The sequence below is a fragment of the Colletotrichum abscissum genome (assembly GCF_030869225.1).
Source record: "Colletotrichum abscissum strain IMI 504890 chromosome Unknown Scaffold_25.1, whole genome shotgun sequence".
NCBI classification, from domain to species: domain Eukaryota; kingdom Fungi; phylum Ascomycota; class Sordariomycetes; order Glomerellales; family Glomerellaceae; genus Colletotrichum; species Colletotrichum abscissum.
The window spans coordinates 1-19,090 of record NW_026850154.1 but is presented as its reverse complement, the minus strand read 5'-3'; the positions used below and the strand labels follow the sequence as shown (position 1 = coordinate 19,090).

General features: G+C 53.6%; 5 protein-coding genes across 5 annotated transcripts; 3 read left to right on the top strand and 2 right to left on the bottom strand.

Annotated features, from left to right (window-relative positions):
• Nucleotides 1-308: 308 nt before the first annotated feature.
• Nucleotides 309-476, bottom strand: CABS01_09952 (uncharacterized protein; the record flags this gene model as incomplete). The annotated part of the gene is made up of 1 exon (XM_060543308.1): nucleotides 309-476. The coding sequence occupies one exon, from the start codon at nucleotides 474-476 to the stop codon at nucleotides 309-311; it is 168 nt and encodes a 55-aa protein (XP_060399489.1).
• Nucleotides 477-1,642: 1,166 nt separating this feature from the next.
• On the top strand, nucleotides 1,643-4,896 carry CABS01_09951 (uncharacterized protein; the record flags this gene model as incomplete). The annotated part of the gene is made up of 4 exons (XM_060543307.1): nucleotides 1,643-2,824; nucleotides 2,967-4,347; nucleotides 4,398-4,732; nucleotides 4,795-4,896. 4 exons carry the CDS (start codon nucleotides 1,643-1,645, stop codon nucleotides 4,894-4,896), a joined length of 3,000 nt encoding a protein of 999 aa, XP_060399488.1.
• A 9,500-nt stretch (nucleotides 4,897-14,396) lies between these two features.
• Nucleotides 14,397-15,094, bottom strand: CABS01_09950 (uncharacterized protein; the record flags this gene model as incomplete). Its single annotated transcript, XM_060543306.1, has 2 exons — nucleotides 14,397-14,796; nucleotides 14,856-15,094. The coding sequence occupies 2 exons, from the start codon at nucleotides 15,092-15,094 to the stop codon at nucleotides 14,397-14,399; spliced, it is 639 nt and encodes a 212-aa protein (XP_060399487.1).
• Nucleotides 15,095-15,965: 871 nt separating this feature from the next.
• Nucleotides 15,966-17,264, top strand: CABS01_09949 (short-chain dehydrogenase; the record flags this gene model as incomplete). The annotated part of the gene is made up of 3 exons (XM_060543305.1): nucleotides 15,966-16,315; nucleotides 16,431-16,682; nucleotides 16,787-17,264. The coding sequence occupies 3 exons, from the start codon at nucleotides 15,966-15,968 to the stop codon at nucleotides 17,262-17,264; spliced, it is 1,080 nt and encodes a 359-aa protein (XP_060399486.1).
• Nucleotides 17,265-17,422: 158 nt separating this feature from the next.
• Nucleotides 17,423-17,721, top strand: CABS01_09948 (uncharacterized protein; the record flags this gene model as incomplete). The annotated part of the gene is made up of 2 exons (XM_060543304.1): nucleotides 17,423-17,552; nucleotides 17,600-17,721. The coding sequence occupies 2 exons, from the start codon at nucleotides 17,423-17,425 to the stop codon at nucleotides 17,719-17,721; spliced, it is 252 nt and encodes an 83-aa protein (XP_060399485.1).
• Between the last annotated feature and the right edge of the window lie 1,369 nt (nucleotides 17,722-19,090).

Genomic DNA, 19,090 nt, shown 5'->3' with positions numbered 1-19,090 from the left:
ACCAGCTGCCACGCCCATTTTGCGGCCCTGCTACGCCTGCCCACTTGACTTGACCTCTTCCAGCCGGTCCCTCTCGTGCCTTCTCCCACTTCAATCTGAACAAACCCCGCTTTTATTCTTCCAAGCACCCGAACCAAAACAGAGTGAGAAACACGCGAAGCAGGAGACCAGAACAAGCAAAATGGAACCTCCAACTCCACCCGCTACGAGTGTTGTTCCATTCAGTGTACGCAGTAAGGTACTCTCTAATAAGGATACTTGGTCAATTGTTCTGCTTCCTGGATCCTGTCGGGTGATGTCTCTTGCAGTCAGTCTTGCAGCCCGTGAAGAAAGCAAGTCACTGACATACCACTCCATTGGACTGCATTGAATCTGTCGAGTCCTTCTTTGCGCGCTCTGTGATTCTGTACCGTGCAACCTGCGTCCCACCAAGCCCAGTCCAGCCCAGTCTTGTCTCGTCTTATCCCCCGCTGCATGTACACTCCGGGCAGTCTACTGCGCACACTACGGATACATGATACATTCCCTAGGCAAGTTGGTTCCCAGCAAATTCAACCAGCATCGGCAGCACCAAGGTAATCAGCGAGAGTAGTCCCATTCTTGCCCTAGTCCGACGGCCTGCGCTCCCATCCACCTTGGTGATTGCTCACTCCACTAGGAGCTATTCGCTACCCAGAACCTAAGATTCTCATATCCGTACCCATACGTTATTTTTTTTTCTTTTCCACAGAGTTGTTGTCGTGCTGGCGGCTTTGCTGGCGGTTTGCCCCCAGTTGCCAGCTTTTCTCGAATCTTGCCAGCCTCCGGGTCCCAGTAAAACAATCCCCCGTCGCTCCGTCGTCCACTTCACTCCTCTCGCTCCGCAACCCACCTCACCTCACCTCATACGGTTCCAAGAATCCACTTCTTGCGTCTCCATCCAGCCAGTGACAGTCAGCGTGTCCCGGTCCCCATCAAGCACAGAAGTTGCTGCGAGCCTGCGACCCAGCGCCTACTTTTATACAGAACCTCAGGTCAGTGGACCAGTGGACAGTACCTTGGGTGCCCGGTCGCCATCTTAAGTACCCAGGTACCTAGGTAAGTACCTACCGTCCCAAATTCCGTACGGTCTACCTATACCTACCTTAAGGCTCCATACCTTATGCTTGGATCGATTACCGCCGCTGCTTGCTAATTAAGACCAAGACCAAGGCTAGGTAAACCGTTCCCCTCTGTCTTGCACGCCTTCCTGGTTCACTCCCCGACTCGAAAAGTCTCGAGACACGGCTGTCACTGCGACTGTACTTGTAGTTTTGCTGCCATCTACACAGTTCTCGCTGGTACTACTGGCCCCTCCACACACCTCAGTATACCTTGCCCACCAAAGCCTTATCACCTCCAGCTTGAGGACCGTAGACTCTTAAGAGACAGAGAGTTGGTAGGCAGACAGACCACCACCACCACTACCACACAGCCGTCGTCGCCGCCGCCGCGTGCGTACCTCTCCCGCCGTCCACTCCACGTCTCGAGCACAAGTCCAAGGGGAGACAGCATCGCATTGTGCCCGTACCGAGTTTTTTCCTCCTCACACACCCTCTATTCATACCCTCTTTTTTCCCTTCCTTTCCCTTTCTTCGACGTTTTAGACTTTTTTGGGTGTATCATGGATAGCAGCCAGAGCACGACTATTTCCAACGGCACCTCCCAACGTCGCAGGCTCACCAAGAAGCCGCCCTCGTCCTACCAGCAACACACCCGTTCCTCGAGCGGTCTCGATGGTGGCATCGACGCCCTCTCTCTCCAGAGCAAACGCAGCTCTACGTCGCTGAAGCGCGCTCCTTCCGCTCCACCAGCCCGGACGACCCCCTCAAACGCGCCAGCAGCTGCTTATTCCTCTGCTTCTGCTTCGGCATCTGCCTCTGCCTCTGCTTCTGGCTCGGCTCAGAGTTCTGGTATTCCTCTACCCGGCGTTGCTTCTTCTGCCGCTTCCAACAGCTCTTCGCCCCGTCACCTTCCATCAAGTCAGACGCACCTTCCCAATCCTTCCCCCATTCTGCCTCAGGGCCAGTTCGCCGCCGTCGCTGGATCTGCTGCTCCTTCCCCAACTGCCTACCACCACCCCCAGCTCCACGCCCAGGCCCAGACCTCCTCCTCCACCTTCCACGCTTCTTCTGCTGCCGCTGGCGCTTCTGCTGCTGCTGCTCACGGCCACGCCCAAACCCACGCCCACGCCTTTTCTCCTCACCACCATCAGCTGCACTTCAATCACCAAAACAATTTCTACCAAAACAACAACACCAACAACAGTCCTGCAGGTAACGGTTTCGCCGTCGGCATCGCCCACAGCACCGATCGCCCGCTCGATCCCGCCGCTCCCTCGCCTTTGTCGTCACAACCCCACGACGAATTCATCGGCGCTCCCTTTGACGGTGCTGCGGTCCTGAACCGCATCGAGCAGACCAAGTCGCCTGTCGCCGGTCAGCATCCTCACTTCAACACCCCCAACTACCACCGACACAACGCTCCCGCCCCGCTCATCAAGTCAGCGACCGATTCGCGCATCAAGGGCCCCGCCCTGAGACAGTCCCAGAGCTTCACGAACGATTCCTCCATGATGAACGAAAAATCACAAGGCGGACGGGTGACGGACAACTCAATGATCAGCCCCAAGAGATATTCAGACGAGGCAAAGGAGCCCCGCATGGGCGTCCTGCGCAAGAAGTCGGGCTTCTCTGGCTTCATGAACAGCCTCGTCGGCACCCCAAAGAAGCCAGTCATTTCTGCGCCTGAGAACCCCGTCCATGTCACCCACGTTGGCTACGACAGCTCTACTGGCCAGTTCACCGTCAGTCTGGCCCCTCCATTTCCCCCTCCAGCTCCGTGTTTGGCTCTCTTGTGTAGCAGTCGAGTCTCTACTCGTTCTCTGTTTTCGTACTTCCTCTTTGTCCTCGTGTGCTTGGTGTAGCTGACGATTTTCTACGATACAGGGTCTCCCCAAAGAATGGCAGAGATTAATCAACGAGAGTGGAATTCCCGAGAAGGAACGTAGGGAGAACCCCCAGACCATGGTTGACATCATCACATTTTACAAGGAAACGACCGAGAAGCCAGCCGAGGATCAAGTTTTGGAGAAATTCCACGATGCTAGAGCGCCTGACTACCGTCAGTATGCAAACGCGAACTCGCCGTCGGGTGCCATGTCGCCGGGCATGTATCCGCCAACCACTTATATGGGTATGTCACCAATGATCAGTCCACCTGCGAGCCCTAGGTTTCCAACTGTCAATCATGAAGGATCTTTCGAAAACCCCCGCCAGCCGCCGCCCGTCCCTGGAGTTTCGGGAGGTAAAGGCTCCGGCAAGGACATCAACCTGATGCCCAGCCGCCCGGCCCCGAAGCCCCCCGTCAGCATGCCCTCGTCGATGAGGTCCGCTCCCTCCAACTATCCCGGCAAGGACTCCGGCATTGGAATGTCTCAGCCCGCCGAGGACCTGCCCCCGGTCGCCTATCAGCCGCCCAAGGAGAGCAACGTTCCCATGCTACCCGAAGAGCATCGTGGAGAGCACCGATCCCGATCCCGATCCAACTCGCGTGCTGGCGCCCCCGCCGGTTACGTGCCCCCCACGCCTAACCCGCAGACAGCCCAGGCGAACGTTTACCAGCAGCAACTCATGCAGCAGCAGCAAGAGCAGGCCCTAGCTCAGGCCCAAGCGGCCATGTCTGGCCAGATCAGCCGTGCCCCGAGCAAGAGACAGCCCCCCCAGCAGCCGACACCGCCCCAGTCGCAGCACCAGTACGCTCAGGGTCCCACGGCAAACGGCGGTCCCGGCCAGCGACAGCAAGTTGGTGTACCTGGCGCACCCGGTTCCAGACCCAGACACCGACCCCGCCAGAGCACCGGTATCGATGTCGTCGCTGCACTGAAGCGCATCTGCTCCGACGGCGATCCTCGCGAGGTCTATAAGAATTTTAATAAGATTGGCCAAGGCGCGTCAGGCGGTGTCTACACTGGCTACGAGCGAGGAACCAACCGTCTGGTCGCTATCAAGCAGATGAACCTCGAACAGCAACCCAAGAAGGATCTCATTATCAACGAAATCCTGGTCATGAAGGACAGCTCACATCCCAATATTGTCAACTTCATTGACAGCTTTCTCTGCGGAGGTGAGCTCTGGGTTGTGATGGAGTTCATGGAGGGCGGCAGCCTTACTGATGTTGTCACCTTCAACATCATGACCGAGGGCCAAATTGCCTCCGTTTGCAGAGAAACACTTAAGGGCTTGCAGCACCTGCACTCGAAGGGAGTCATCCACCGCGATATCAAGTCTGACAACATTCTCTTGTCAATGGAAGGCAACATCAAGCTGAGTAAGTCTTGAGCGGAAATTCGACATCATGGCAAAACTAACACCAAATAGCCGATTTCGGTTTCTGCGCAACAATTAACGAGGCCCAAAATAAGCGCACCACTATGGTTGGCACGCCTTACTGGATGGCCCCTGAAGTTGTGACGCGCAAGGAGTACGGGCGCAAGGTGGACATCTGGTCTCTGGGCATTATGGCCATTGAGATGATTGAGGGAGAGCCTCCATACCTGACCGAATCGCCTCTTAGAGCGCTGTGGTTGATCGCTACCAACGGCACACCCCACATCAAGGAGGAGTCCAACCTGTCAGCAGTCTTCCGGGACTTCCTGTACTTTGCCCTCAAAGTCGACCCTGAGAAGAGAGCCAGCGCGCATGACCTCCTTAGAGTGAGTTCAGTCGAGATCCCAGCGGTATAGTCTGATACTGACTTTTTTCTTCTTCTTTCCAGCACGAGTTCATGAAGGGCTGCGTTGACCTTTCTCAATTATCGCCATTGGTGCGTGCCGCAAGAGAAGCTCGGCTTGCCGAGAAGGCTAGAAAGGGACAGTAGGACTCCCCTGGCCATTCACCGAAGAACATCTTCAAGCGGTTGAAACATCGACATTAATGACGACCTTGACGACAACATACATCCAAAATGGGGCTGCCCCTTACTTGTGCATTAAGATACCCCAGGAAATACTGTTGTTCACGACACACGTAGCTTGAGGTCGCTTTCCACCTCCGCTCTGCACAACAACTTTACTCATCCTTTGGTCAACCCCTTTGGCTCTCGATATGCTCATGGACCCAGTGCGTGTCCGCGCCTTGGCTTAGCCACCTTTCGACCCCCAATCATAACTCTACTTGCTTTCAAGATACCACTTCAGGGCTCTGAACCATTTTTGGCTTGGACTTTCTGACATTTCTTCTTCTCGACGACTTGCACACGCAGCATCATTCAGCATGTTGGCGACCGAGCAATGTCTCTTTCTGTGACGGCTTTTCTCTCTTCGATTTACATAGAGGCGACACGATTTTGAACTCGGCAACTCGCCTCAAAGTCAGGCTTTGGTTGCGTATGCGCAACTCTGTCTTCCCATTGGATCAAGACATCCGCTTTGGACCAATCATGTTACCAAAGTCTAGTGACCAATGTTACCCTGGATATCGGTTACTAAGGAGGGACGAGACGATGAATCGCACGATCTGATTTGGCCAGCGGGAATAGGTGGTCAACTCTTTTTTTTGGGGGCAGACAGGCTAACCCCTTTTTCAACCTGTCTTGTGGGGATTTCTCTACTCTGTACAGAACACTTCCGAGAAAAAAAAGGATCGATTTTCAGACGAGACGTCGACGGACATTTGCGAGAGGGCATGTTCTCGGCTCTATAGTCCCTCATGTCTGAAGCCCACACAGAAGGGCGTTCTTTACTGGTCATCCGCGAGTCGATGTACCACCGTGGCGGTGGCACAATGGCTTTTCTAGACAGACTCGACTAGGTAGAGGAATGACCCTCAGGCCCAGCAGGCCTAAGAAAGTTAAAAGCATGTAGCCTTGTCTTCCAGTGATGTCGCGCAGTGTCAAGTGATTACATGGTCCGGTTATCCCATATACTCTCAACATGATGTCTCATTCACGCTTCGGCCCCTTCTTCTACAGAACAGAACATGGTCTTTATGATCCTGTCCACTTATCCGTCTCTATAAAGCCAGTTTCCATCCACCTCGCCATGTCCTTTTTCCATCCTCACGCGACCATGTCATGCGGAATGTCAGCATTCGCATCAATGAGCCCTAGATTGTCATCTTTTTTTAGTGAAGCTCTCGGTGCCTTTGCTGGTCCTATCGTCCCTTTTTCTCTGGACGAGATAGATGGAGGTCTTTTTCTCCCCGTTCCCGATAAACTGTGTTCTCTGCCCTCGCTCTGTATCTATGCGGCCGGCGCCTCTGGAAAAGCCACCAGGGGCCTGTGTGGAGGGGTTGCTGCGCGCGAAATGTGACCGTTTGGGGGGGGGGGGGGGGCTATCAAGGTATGGAAAGGTTTTTCCATCTACCATTCGTTTTTTGTTCGTAGGTCATGGCGGTTTGGTTGTATTCGTATTGCTACTCCAAAGTTGTTGGGGATGAAGACGTTTGTATGAATTCCGCGTCCTCTTGGCGGGAGGGGGTCGTTGGGTGTGTAGGTGCTTGGGGATGCTGCTATGAGAGAGAGAGAGAGAGAGTAAGGGAAAGGGAAAGCAAACATTTGGTAACCACGGCGCCTGATTCTTTTCTTGACTGGATACAAGTCTTGTCGACTACCTCTAGACTTGGTCTCTTTGCTCGGCCTTTGAGTACCTGGTACTGTGGAATACAGCCTTCACGACGGCTGTCTTGTCTGTCTATACGAGGGAGCACGTCACCTTTTTAACGGGTTGAGGAGATTCTTCATCTAGAGAAACGGCTCATGGGTTCGGCATAGCTGGTGGGGTGTGCTCTTAAGGAGCTTCTTAATTGTGTTACCCTGTGATGCTGAAGGGAGGAGGGCTACCCATATCTAATGGTATGTAGGACGTCTTCTCGTACCGGAGCAGAAAGTCTAGAAAACCCATTTCGGGTAATGCCTTGATAAAAAGATGACAAGATAAGAATGTTTTGCATGTCGAGTGGGAATTTCACGCTGCGGACGCGGTCGTGAGCGTTCTCCTCGGTAAGACTGGCATAAGGCATGGGGTGCCATTAAGAGTCGGGAAAAGATTGTAGATAGAAGACTGCAGAAAGGGGCTAGGGAAATATCTGAGCCCGTACTTCTTCAATAACAGCTAGGAGAAGGTAGAGCTTCACATAGAGCAGGCACAAGATAGGGAGGACCTAATCTGGGTTCACTGACAGTGGGGACATTGGATCTTTTTTCACGGCCAGGTCCTCGCCCTTTATTTTCCCTATACTCGACTCGTTATGACGAGGCGAACGCACTAGATGCAAGGAGCCTCGGTGTATGGTCGTACTCCGCGGCACATTGCTTCCCGTCTCCCTTCAAGTGAGATCCGAACAATGTATCGAACGTCAATCAATCTCAACCTTGGCCCTGATTGTACCGTGCTTTGTCGAGTTCTTGCTATTCGTTTCTGCAGAACGATTCGGTCTCGACATCCCGTCGAACCAAAAAAGGCGGCCACTAGATCGTTGTCGAAAGATGAAGACCTTGTCCGAGTGCACCTGGAAAGGTTTAAGCTCTAAGCTCTAAAGGTCGCCCGCCTTCTGGCCCGACCAAGCTCCGGCAAGAGATCAAGAGTACATAGACGATATATCATACCAGACTCGACCTATACGAACCTATTATACAAAAAAAAGAAAAAGCAAGCTACTCAAAAGATGATGGAGTTCGGTAAAGAGCTGTATTCCACTTTCCTCTAGCTCGCCGTCGATACCTTCTTAGAGAAAAGAACGACGTCCGTTGCCATGTGCCGATTGACACAGATGAAAGCAAAGTATCGGTTTGAGCAGATCCTGCGTGTAAGCTACTGGATTGGTTGACATTGAGAGACACGTCGTCTTGCAACAAGCTATCCGTATAGTAGTCTTAGGCCGATCCCCGGGATCGCTCCCTAGGCATTACAGCATGATATACATAAGCCCAAGGCTGGGAAGACTGGGGAGGCAGGAAGAAGCCTCGGTTTTATTATTCTCGAGAGTCTAGAGGCTTGGCACCTCATTGGAAGGAAAATACGAACTGATTATACGGTATACGCAACCCACGTAACTGTATACCGTGGAGGCTCGGCCGTACCTTCCCGTCCCACACTGTTTATGGCCACGACCTGGAGGGAAGAAGGGTATATACCCCCCCTCAATCCCATTCCCGTCACCAGCCAGCAGGCGCCCGTCTAGGTCGACGGGTCAGGTCAAACTGGCTGGGTGGTGGAGTGGTTAACGGTCGACAATCAATTATACACGCCAACCAGCCTACTCGACGACAGGCTTAGCGAGAGTACCCGAGTTCGAATCCCAGCTTGAGCACCCAGAAATGAATTTCCCAGCATGAGCACCAAGAGATGTAGCCCCCAGTTCAGCACCGGGAGGGGTGAACTCTTTTTACTTCCTGTTGTTAATTTGAGTAGTGGTTTAAAGCTTTTGCTCATGTCGTGATGGTATCAACTACTCCAGTGGCTCACCGAGAGTCACGTGTTTTGGTAATACACAATCACCTACGTTTACACCTGCACCATCATACATACCATGATTCAAGTTTCTTTACGGAGTACTGACCGCCCGGAACGCAGGGGTCAAGGCTCCCCGGCTGCGCTGGGAAGCCCCATGCTTTGCATCTAATGTGTTGCAGTGAAAAGCTCCCTACAAGAGTCATTCAGAAGGATGCGGGAAGACAACGGAACCTCCAACTGATGGAAATGACAGAATTTTCGAAAGATGCTGGCGGTGAGGTTGCGGAAACCTGCGACGGGAATGGATTAGGCTGCTCCCCCCCCACGGAAGCGGCCCCCGGAGTGGACACGGGGATATCCCCAGCCATGCATGGGTGGAGACGGGGAAGCCCTGGGTTTGCGCAGGCTTCGAGAAGGTCTCTCTCCGTCGTGTGATTGTTTCGAGATTTTTTTTTTTCGTCCTAATGTAAATATAGCAGGGGGACGGGCGTGGGCAAGTCGCCGTCGGTGTGGGGGACGGGCGTGGGATGTAACTGGGAAAGACAGAAAACTTCACCGTCTTCTGTTCGGCGCAACTTGAGATATCCGTCGGTCTGCAACCCCCCCCCCCCCCCTCCCCGGCCCGCCACGACTACTTGCGACTTTTAGATCCGTACGCTTCGTTTGGCATGGTGACGATTCGTGAGCCTGTCCTGATCTGATACCGGAATCTTTGTGTATACCTTGGAAGTAGAGGGTAGCAAGCAGTCAGTCAGATGACTGGCGAAAAAGGTGCTTCTCGCCTAGTAATTCAGCGCCTCAGATGCCCTGTTCTGGCCCAAGACAGAACCACAAGGTCAATGAGAAGGGTACGACCGGGACGCGGCGGGTATCGAGGATTCAAGTAAGACGCTTGCTAAATGTCATTGAGATCAATCAGGAGTATTCATTCGCCGTCTCAACGCCCTGGTCCGCGGGCTGCTACCTGAAGTTCTGAACAACTTGAGATTGCTCATGATCGGTTTCTTGTGGCATTCCCTGCCACTCTAGCTGGGGATGGGGACAGAAAGAACGCATTGCTGGAGTTGCCAATTTGAAATCCTAATGTTATTAAGGCTTTACGGGCTGTGGTGCCAGCACAATATGATGCCAGCAGGTAGAGGGATGATTGTGGCCAAGTATGATTTTTAGGTGCAATTGCTATCGAGAAGCTGTCTGGATTGCTTGCCACGCATTCACTGTCTGTCCCGCAGCGAGACAAGCATAGCGGCGGACAACCGGTGAGGGTAGGTTGCAGAGCTGCATGGCAATAACGACTAGCCTACCAGGCGAATGCAACAACGTGAGCGAATACCAATATCGGCTCTTCATGTGCTTCTCTGGATGACTTGTCACTTGTCATTCTAGTTTGGGTCGATCGGAGCTTTTATGCGGAAGAGGTGTCATCTCAATCCCTGCAGAACGGATCGACTTTGCGACAGAGCCTCGTACGTGCTCGTGCTCGCAAGACCGTCCTGCAGCGATGGAAACCTCCATGAAAGTAATGGAAATTTGCGGACGGGGTTTCGACAACGACGGACACACTGTCCCTATCCCAGAAGTCAACGGCGCTTGACGAACCTAAGGTTGTCGACGGTTCATGCGTGGCGCCCTGCATCACGACTGATAGCCGCGTGGCAAGCCTGTCGGGTCTGGGGATACGGTGAACAGGGTTCTTTTGATAGACACACCGTGTTTACCGACATCTGTGTATTCGTATCCGAGGTTCGAGACCTCTCCCCTCGAGATGCGCTTCCTCGATTATACATATTTGTGTGTCTCGAAGCTGTGGTGCCTTACTCGTAGCAGAGGAGCCACAAGAACAGGCCCGAGGCAAAGAGGCGAGCTAAAACTGTGGCGGTATGTCTTGGCCTTGATGGTATCCTTGATCTCAGTCATGTCGATATTGAAGCTTATGGTTATCGAGTGGCCGAGCATCTCGAAGCACAACAAACTTGATCGAATATCGGGAAGAAGACGGGAGAGAAACCAAAGTGAGTGGCCTGTGCTTCCACCCCATGTTTTCGGCAGACGTTGGTTAAGGTTTTTGGCTTGGGTGCACGTTACAAATGGACCATTGCCGTTTCGGGGCGGAATGGAGCCTTTTAGGGGCGGCATCGTGAAAAAAAGTGGCCAGCGGTTTGGCGGCTGCGGATCGTGAAAGCTGCGAGTCCACACTTGAGCTCCAGACTCCCGTCGGGACTCCAGGCGCTTGGCCCTTGTGAAAGGGACGACCCGTGTTACTGCCGGCATGATCGTCGCGCCCCGTTTGTAGTCGAATCCAGATGGTATGGAAACTCATCAACACAAACGAATCCTTTCTGATGCATTCGAAAAAAATGGACAAAATTCAAGTGGCATTTCTGAGGTCTGAAAAAGAGAGGACAGAAAGCCGAAAGGGAAAATGCTGGGAAACATTAGGGTAGCAAGTGCTTTCGACTTTTACGTGGCTTCCCTCCTCAACCTGAACCGCCAAGGTGCTTATTAGGTAACTCAGGCGTTGCTTCCTTTTTGGCAAACGAACCCCCCACGACTCTTGCTCAACTCGTATCAGTGCCCCGGCAGGCGACAGTCATTGCACGCTTTCAGTTCCGTCTTTGAGAAAAGAAAGTGAGAGCTACTTCGGACCTGTCTGCACTTGCCCTCCTCGCTCTTTCCAGGGATGCTTGAACCGAGCCGACCTACGGGTTACGGATGCCCAGCTCCTTGAAAATCTTGTCCATCATCTGACCAATTTTTTTGATGAGACACCCCAGTCACAGCATGCCACTTCCAGAGCTTAGCTCCTTCCCCGAGATCCTCTCTAATATGCCTGGCAGAGACATGGTGACATGGTACCAGAGAGGGCTTCGGCGAGGCGCAGCTAACTCCTTTTCCCGCCCACGTCCCCCAAACATTCCCACGATGAGAACCTCCCCTTTCTCTACGTCCACCACTAGTCTACCGATACTCTAGAGAGCCTAGACTGTTCCTCCCGCCTTGCCGGGACGGCACAGGAACAGGATCCGCGGCGCTCTGTCTTAATATGCCAGCTAGAACCACATTGCCCCTGTTGGTAGCTTAGTATGGAACGCTAACACGCCCTCGTCAGCAGCTCCGTGACAGCAAACCACCACAGAAAACCAACCATCGGGAAGATTGGCCAGTGACGAATCAAGCTACACAGGGCGAACCAACAACGGTACCTACAAGCATCTACTGCCTGACGGCGCAACGTCCATTTCCCACGGTCATCTTGGCACCTTTAAGGAGAACTTACGGAGAACGAAGCAATAATAGAAAATCCAATATCAAACCCCACAGCCGCTTCAGTACGAAGCACATCACGACACAGGTGGGAAATCGCCCGAGGCTGGGATGCAGCCTCAGTTAGGGATCTTCTGCTGTCAACCCTTGCTACCGGCGCCGGCCGACTACGCTGAGACGATTGTAGCTTCCAGGAAGAATGGAGCACTCGCACCAAATTTAGACCAGCAGCACAGCGTCTGGCACCCAACAGCCCCAAGGCAATAGTGGTTCCTGACGGTGACGGGACGGTATCCGGCGCACAGACGAGCCTTTGGGCTATACTCAGACCGCCCTGGAGGCTCTTGAGAACCAATGTGCCAGAATGCCAAAGCTTCCCTGTTAGTCGGCCGGGGCACAAGCGGAACACGACGGTGAGGGCGCTATTCGAGAATGCCAAATCTAAGGGAAGACTACCAGAGCTACCCCTGCCGCAGACACCCTAGCAACACCAGATACTGCTCTGTCCCACGTTTTTCGCTGTATGGATGAGACGCGCCGTTTAGTTTGGGAACAATACTTTAGAGTCGAAACCGAGATACGGATTCCTAGTCTTGCCAGTCCACAAGGATACAGATTAACTGTCAACTCAGACATGGGCAAGCGGTTGGGCTCTCACCAGGCTCGAGAACTGGCTCTTGAACGGGCAAATCGACGTCTCGCACCGTCGCTGCTGTGTATACCCCAAAGGCCGGCCATCTATATATACAGGTCAGATTTGCGACAAACTTGCAACGCATACCTCTACCTTTTTATGCACTTGGGAGTGACAATCTAGTCCGTTTGCCAGCTTGCAAAACTCTGAACGGGGTAGAGGAACAATTGACGCTTGGCAGGAAGATCAAAGATGACGGAAAACGAGATTGTACATGCGCGCATCCCCAGGTTCCCCAGACGCCATGATATGATCAATTTTTTTCGATTCAGCTGACCATTGACTTACAGCCATTCCGCAGTCTTGCGTCGCTAGCTTCGTGGACACGGTCCAGGCATTCAAAGACACGCTCATCAAAACCAAGAAGCCTTCGTGCGGAGCGAGATCGGAGGCGGACAACATCTGAGACCTTTGCAAGCTTGCATTGCATCTCAGACACGCGCTCATGAGACTACAGGCTGGGGGTCGAGCCAATTGTCGTTCCTGCATGACACTGCACCGAGTCGCGAAGCAAGTCATTGTGGCGCCTTCGAACGACGAGCCTCTACGACTACGAGTATGGAGAACATTTATTCAAAGCCAACTGGCTGAGAAACTCGGCCCGCACCGAAGTTGCGACCCGACACATAGCTTCAATCATCAGGGAACACTTTGTTGGTCTGAGCTCGTTGCCGGAATTAAGCTGGATGGCGAGCTGTCTAAACGATTAGAAGGCGGCAACGCAACGTCATGCTCTTCGAGATAGAGGCAGGTTGCAGCGCAAGTCTCTTTTCCAGCCCAAAGACTCAAGAACATGCTCTCAGAAACGATCTGGAGCGACTCAACCTCCATTGTCAGCATCATAGCGTCAGTTCATTCCCGCAGGCTAGTCAGAACAAAGTCCTTAGGACAAGCGAAGCAGTGATCGACACACGAGTATTTGCCACCTAAGCCGTTGCGTAGCTTTCGCGCCGTTGGTACCGTTGTTAGGCGGGAAAATGGAGAGTTTGGCAGACTGGAGTAATCCTGAATCGTCACACCTGCTGCATCAACTCAGATCCGTAAGAAATAGGGGTCCGCAAAGCCCGTCATTATCTGTGGAGTTACAGCTAAAAGTGGCCGTTGTGGGTCCTTCTGACATGTAGACAATGGTTATGATGCAAAAGTGCACCGGTCAGCCTACAGAGTTGACGACTGAAGCTGACAGATGTTGGAGACTCGTCCGGATGAGACTGAAATAATGGAGGGGGGCTCATCGACCATCGAATACGGGGACACAACTCTGTAAGAATCGGCATCCGACACACAATACCTGACAGAGGGCATGGCTTGGGAACCAATTCCCATATGAGATGACAAGACGAAGAGAGCAATTTTCAGCACTGTCGGCTCAGTCGGAGAGTTGCTGTCACCAAGCAGGGTCCCCATATAATTGTTGCAGCGCGACATGTCGTTGTTCTAAATCTTCCAACACCATGGCCTAGGAAATGACGCCCGAGACGCAGTTCCCCTCCATACCTAAACTTACGGAATGCGCTTGCGGTGCTGGTGACCTTGGTATCATAGCCTTATCTTCAGTACACACAATAAGCAACGGCAAAGCGACTTGGACTTAAGCTTTGGCATCCTCTCTTTTTTTTTCGCTTGCCTTTGGTCGCAAAGATAACAACAGCGGCGACTTTCATCCCATCTAGACCCATCGGACCGGCAAGGTGCAGTCGGATGCGCTGTCACCGTGACCCGACATTCATGCAGTATGTTGATAGCCTCATTGTCAAGACTCAGGGACCATGAGCAAGCTAATGAGCTCGACAGACTCAACCAATTCTGATCTTTCGTCTCGTCTGCTCTTTGAGTTGTGGCGGCGGGTGTGAGGCGGCGGACGTGCGGCGGGTCAAACAAGCAGCGGTGACGTATTTGCACCTTTTCAAACGCTACAGTAGATATCCAGGATCTCTCAACTTGGCCCCATTTTACGGTAGAGTGGATTCACATGGGGGTCCTCCACGCTAAGACATCCCGGATGGCTTGACGGACAGGAAGCCGGGCAAGGTGCAGGACGGAGTAGCCGCCACCCACCAGGCCTGCAAGCTGCACTCCACACCTCATTGCTAGCGTCGACCATCCCAGCTTCCACACCACACTCCCGTCCACACCAGATTTCCATGGGATGCTGAACCCAAAGGTATTGGTGCTGCCGTTCGGTGCAAAAGTACGGCCAGATTGCCAAACAAACACCTTGCTAGGGTCACCATGGGGGCCGCTCTTGCCATTAGGACGCTGAGAGGTGTCCTGGAAACTGACACGCTCATGGAAACTGGCCTCAAGGAACCAGGTAGGGACGCTGGGAAAGGGCGGGACCCCTTTCAGTCGCATCGCCCTGCCATTTCTATCAAGCCTCAATTAGTACTTCGTATGCGGATACAGCTTGACGGAGTACCTACCTACTCACAATCGCCGCTGTTTCGAATGCTTCGAAACCTTCCGTCTCCTGCCAAGCGTAAGGTGACGCTCGCCGGATCTGTAGCCTTCGGATTCATCCCGCGAGCTGGCCAGGCAAGGCCAATCCAGGTGCTTCCCGCTTCGTGGTCGCCCAAGCGCGTGGTGTGAGGTGGTGTTCTCTGCATCTTGTTGCCCCCAATCCCGAGCGAGAGAACCCCCGTGGCCACACCCCCTGTATGCAGCATCTGCAGTCTCTTAACAGAGTAGAGCCGCAGTCATGTTGGAAGTGGGTGTGCCCAGGTCACCCAATTGCCCGTCTCGCCCAGCCAGCATCGCCATCCCGACTGGCCGAAACAATGCCATTCACCGCGTCGACGCCCACATGAGCTCCAGCACCAGGAATTTCTCATGGATGGAGTGATTAGATATTTGTTTTATTTATTTTTTTAAACTGGGACCCCTGGCGCGCACTAGAACGGTTCCGCAATCGCCGCACGCCACGCTCAGAATCTCCACGTCCATCACTTGCAACACTAGGAAGGTACGAAGCTACCTTAGTGACGGTACCGATACGGACAGCTCTCCTCCACTTCAGCTCAGCGTAAGGCAAGGTAGCTGGGTGATCAACGTTTTAAGGTGAGGCACGCACAATAAACCACCAACTCTTCGTTCTGCCTCACATCATCCTGCGCCGGCGAACACAAGGTACCTCCACTTCAGCTACCTTTTCTTACGCTACGAATACCGTACTGTACCTTCCCAAGCTTACCTCACTTGGACCGTCTCGACTGTCGGTCCCTTCCTTCCTTACCTTAGGTAGCTTACACGGGCCACACCTTCCCTTTCCCCCCTTTGGACCTACCTATATCAACTTGGACACCTACTTCCTTCCACTTGCTTGTCCGTCCAACTTTTGTTTTCCCACCCACATTCGCATTCCATCATTGTTTTTCTTCCCATCAAGCTCGACTTCTGCGAATCTCTGCGACTCTCTTCCATCTTCGCACCTTCATCACCGGTCAATACCTTTCTCGCGTTGACCAACTCTTCCCCTCCTCCCTACCATAAACAACCCTACCTCGTATCCTACTCATCACCACCTGATCGATCGCAAAAATGGCCGCCGCTCGCTCTGCCTTCCGTCTTACCACCCGCTTCGCTCCCCGCGTCGCCATCCGCAGCCAGGCTGCCCGTCCCTTCTCCGTCTCTGCTCGCGCCTTCAAGAGCGACGTTGTCAGCGAGAAGGAGGTTCCTGTCTCTGTCTACGCTCCCGATGCTAAGGGCACTGGTCAATCCGACCACTTCTCCATTCCCGTCCGCGAGCACGACTCTCGCCCTCCCACCGAGTCCCCTGTTCCCGGCCCTGAGAATGACGATGTCGTCCCCCTCACCCGTAAGACCTTCGACTCCATGCCTCCCATGATGCAGAAGCTCTCTGTCATGGGCAAGACCATTGTGGTCACTGGGTACGTTTCTCCCCTTCAATTGTCGTCAATTGCGAGATCATTGCTTCAATTGATTATTTCCCCCTAAAAAAACAAGAGCTGTCAAACAACATCACGACTAACTTCCTGTTCACAGTGGTGCCCGTGGTCTGGGTAACTACATGGCTCGTGCCTGCGCTGAGGCTGGTGCCAAGGCCCTGGTCATCTTCGATGCCAACCAGGAGTTGGGTGACGAGGCTGCTGCCGAGCTGCACCAGAAGACTGGCTTGCCCGTCACCTTCTTTAAGGTGGATGTCCGTGACGGCGCTGCCATTAACGCTGCAGTCGACTCCGTGGTTGAGCTCTACGGCGCTCCTGATGTTCTTGTCAACTCTGCCGGTATCGCTGAGTACGTCATAATCCCCATAATGCAGCGTGCACAAAACGCATAGCACCTGAGCATTCGCCCCTTGTCGCTTAGCGAGACCCACTAACACTTCTTCTTTTGAACAGCTCCAACATCAAGGCCGAGACTTACGACCCCGCCATGTTCCGCCGTCTTATCGACATCAACCTGACTGGTTCTTTCCTCATGTCCCAGGCTGTTGGTCGCGCCATGATGAAGGCTGGCAAGCCTGGCTCCATCATCCTGGTCGCCTCCATGTCTGGCAGCATTGTCAACTACCCCCAGGAGCAGTCCTGCTACAACGCCTCCAAGGCTGGTGTCATTCAGTTTGGCAAGTCCCTTGCTGCTGAGTGGGCCAAGTACAACATTCGCGTCAACTGCATTTCCCCCGGCTACATGGACACTGCCCTCAACCGAGTCCCTGCCCTTGACGCCCAGAAGAAGATCTGGAAGTCCCTGACTCCCCAGGACCGCCTTGGTGCTGTCGACGACCTTAACGGTCTCTGCGTCTTCCTGGCTTCTGATGCCTCCAGCTTCATGACTGGCTCCAACGTCATCATCGATGGTGGTTACACTTGCTACTAAGCCCGTACATCAATGTGGCCATTACCCGGGCTTTGCTTTGTTGCGTTGCCTTGGGGTAGGTCTGGCATGTACCTGGCGAGTCTTGAGCTTGCGGGCTGCGTCCCGTCATGCAGCTACGATGAAGAGCATCGCTGATCCACACAGACGGTATATTTGCCATGGGCAGACGTGATACCAGTGGAACCAGCATCATTGCTCCGACATGGTCGCCTACACTACGGCGACTTCGTGCCGATTTCTTAGTGTCATTGCTTTTTTTTCCTTTTACCGATCCGACAAAAGTCTTCCGGGACTATACCCCCCAGTGGTCCAAGGGTCGCACAGCACCCATTCAGCCCTCTTGACTTTCGTCTGTCAGCCATCATTTCTCTCTCGCGCAAGTGTTTGTTCTCAAAGCAGGCAAGGTAGTTTCAGGAGTCAACAGGAAGAAACCAAAAGATTTGGGGATTTGGACTAGAGGTTCTTTTTTTCCCAATGGTTTTGGGTGTTTGCCCCTCGGTGGCTTTGGGCAACCAGACTAGCAAAAAGAGGATAGAGTGGGACGGACAGAAAGATGATTTTTGGGGATTGGACTCTGGAATTCCCCGGTAGACAGGACAGATCAGACAAAGAAGTTTCGCAGGATAGAATCCAAAGAGAAAAGACACGTCTTTTGTGTTACGTCACTTTTCTTGTTTGAGCCTTGTGGAATGCAACATGACGGTGGCCTTTGTGAATCTTGGTGAGTTTATGGGAATCTGGGGAAGTGAGGCTGCTCTCCCACCATTCCAGAAAGGTTATGCTGTTGACATTGTAGGTGACACTCGGTCTCGAGGTCTTGTGTCATGGTTGCAGTTGCAATGATTGAATGGCTCCTTTGGAAGGTTGTCTTATGACTTGATGCCAAGGCCTGGAATGTTGCCATCGCAGCTTCACTTACATGGTTTCCAATTATCAGGAAAAAGGCGGAGAGGGGGGGGGGGGGGGTGGGGCGGTTTGTTTGTTGTGGTGTTTGTGAGTGTTGGTGGTGTCTTTTGGGAGTTTTCTGTTGGTTGGTGGCACAGGCATGGGGTGTTCGAGCAGGAGGTCAAAGTGATGGGGGTCAAAGAAGGGGGGGAAGGGGGGGGGGGGGGGGGGGGGGGGGGAGGGCGAAGAAATCATCTTTCGGCCCGAGCCATTTTCCACACCGAACCAGTAATCTCATGTTATTTTGGCGTTAGGAAAGACAAATGACAGCTGTACCGACGATCATCGCGGAAAACTCAACGATCGTGGGACTCTCCCTTCTTCCAGGGATGGAGCTAGCAACACTACCTTACCTTGGGGGGGTAAATGCCGACGGGAGAGAAACAAATCAGCCTTATCGTGAGGTGGACCTCAAACTTTCCACGACGTGTTGAATTTGAGTTGGTCGGCCCCCCTTCTCCACAGCGGGAAGGAAAAACGCACAGGTTCTTGGCTGATTGATGGTGTGCTCGTTCGGGGGGGGGGGGGGGGGGGGGCCCCCCCCCCACAGCTCTCCCAAAAACTCGGGGGGGGGGGGTTGCGGGGGAGGGGGGCAGCAAACCCGCGGGGAGGGGGGGGGGGGGGGGGGGGTAGGGAGGCTGTTGCCGGGGGGGGGGGGGGGGGGTGGGGGGGGGGGGGGGGGGGGGGCTCCACACTCACGATACTTCCGAAAAATCCTAGGGGGTTGGTTAGCAGGCAAGCAGGCAAGCAAGCACGCGCGACGAGGAGCGGTGGCGGCTTGACTTGGAGTCCTTGTCCTTGGAGGAGTGGCGGGAGCTGCGGGACGAGGAGTGGGAAGAGGACTTTGAGGAAGACTTGGAGGAGCTGGTGCTGCTGGACTT